Here is a 212-nt window from a genome sequence, read left to right on the forward strand (position 1 = left end):
GCTGTTCTGCAGCAGGAGCTCCAGCTGCTGCAGCAGCAGGCGCTGCTGCTGCTGCTGCTGCTGCTGCCAGGCAGAGAGTGGCAGCGACTCAAGAAGCGGCCTGGAGCAGCAGCGACAACAGCAGCGAAGTGGCGCTGTGCCGAGGGACCTCGCTGCTGCTGCTGCTGCTGCTGCTGCTGCTTTTGGTGGCTGCTGAGAAGGCCCAGCAGCAG

The 212-nt window shown here is 65.6% G+C and overlaps 1 protein-coding gene across 1 annotated transcript in view; it reads left to right on the forward strand.

The window, feature by feature from the left end:
* ETH_00035825 (bromodomain domain-containing protein, putative) overlaps nt 1–212 on the forward strand; it is a gene marked incomplete at both ends in the record, with an annotated part of 2,479 nt that overhangs the window by 1,984 nt on the left and 283 nt on the right. The window contains one exon of the mRNA XM_013374154.1: nt 1–210. Within this exon, the coding sequence (XP_013229608.1) occupies nt 1–210 (210 nt within the window). The remainder of the gene's footprint in view (nt 211–212) is intronic.

This window comes from Eimeria tenella, genomic scaffold, assembly GCF_000499545.2.
Source record: "Eimeria tenella Houghton genomic scaffold, Eth_scaff1974, whole genome shotgun sequence".
Classification (NCBI taxonomy): domain Eukaryota; phylum Apicomplexa; class Conoidasida; order Eucoccidiorida; family Eimeriidae; genus Eimeria; species Eimeria tenella.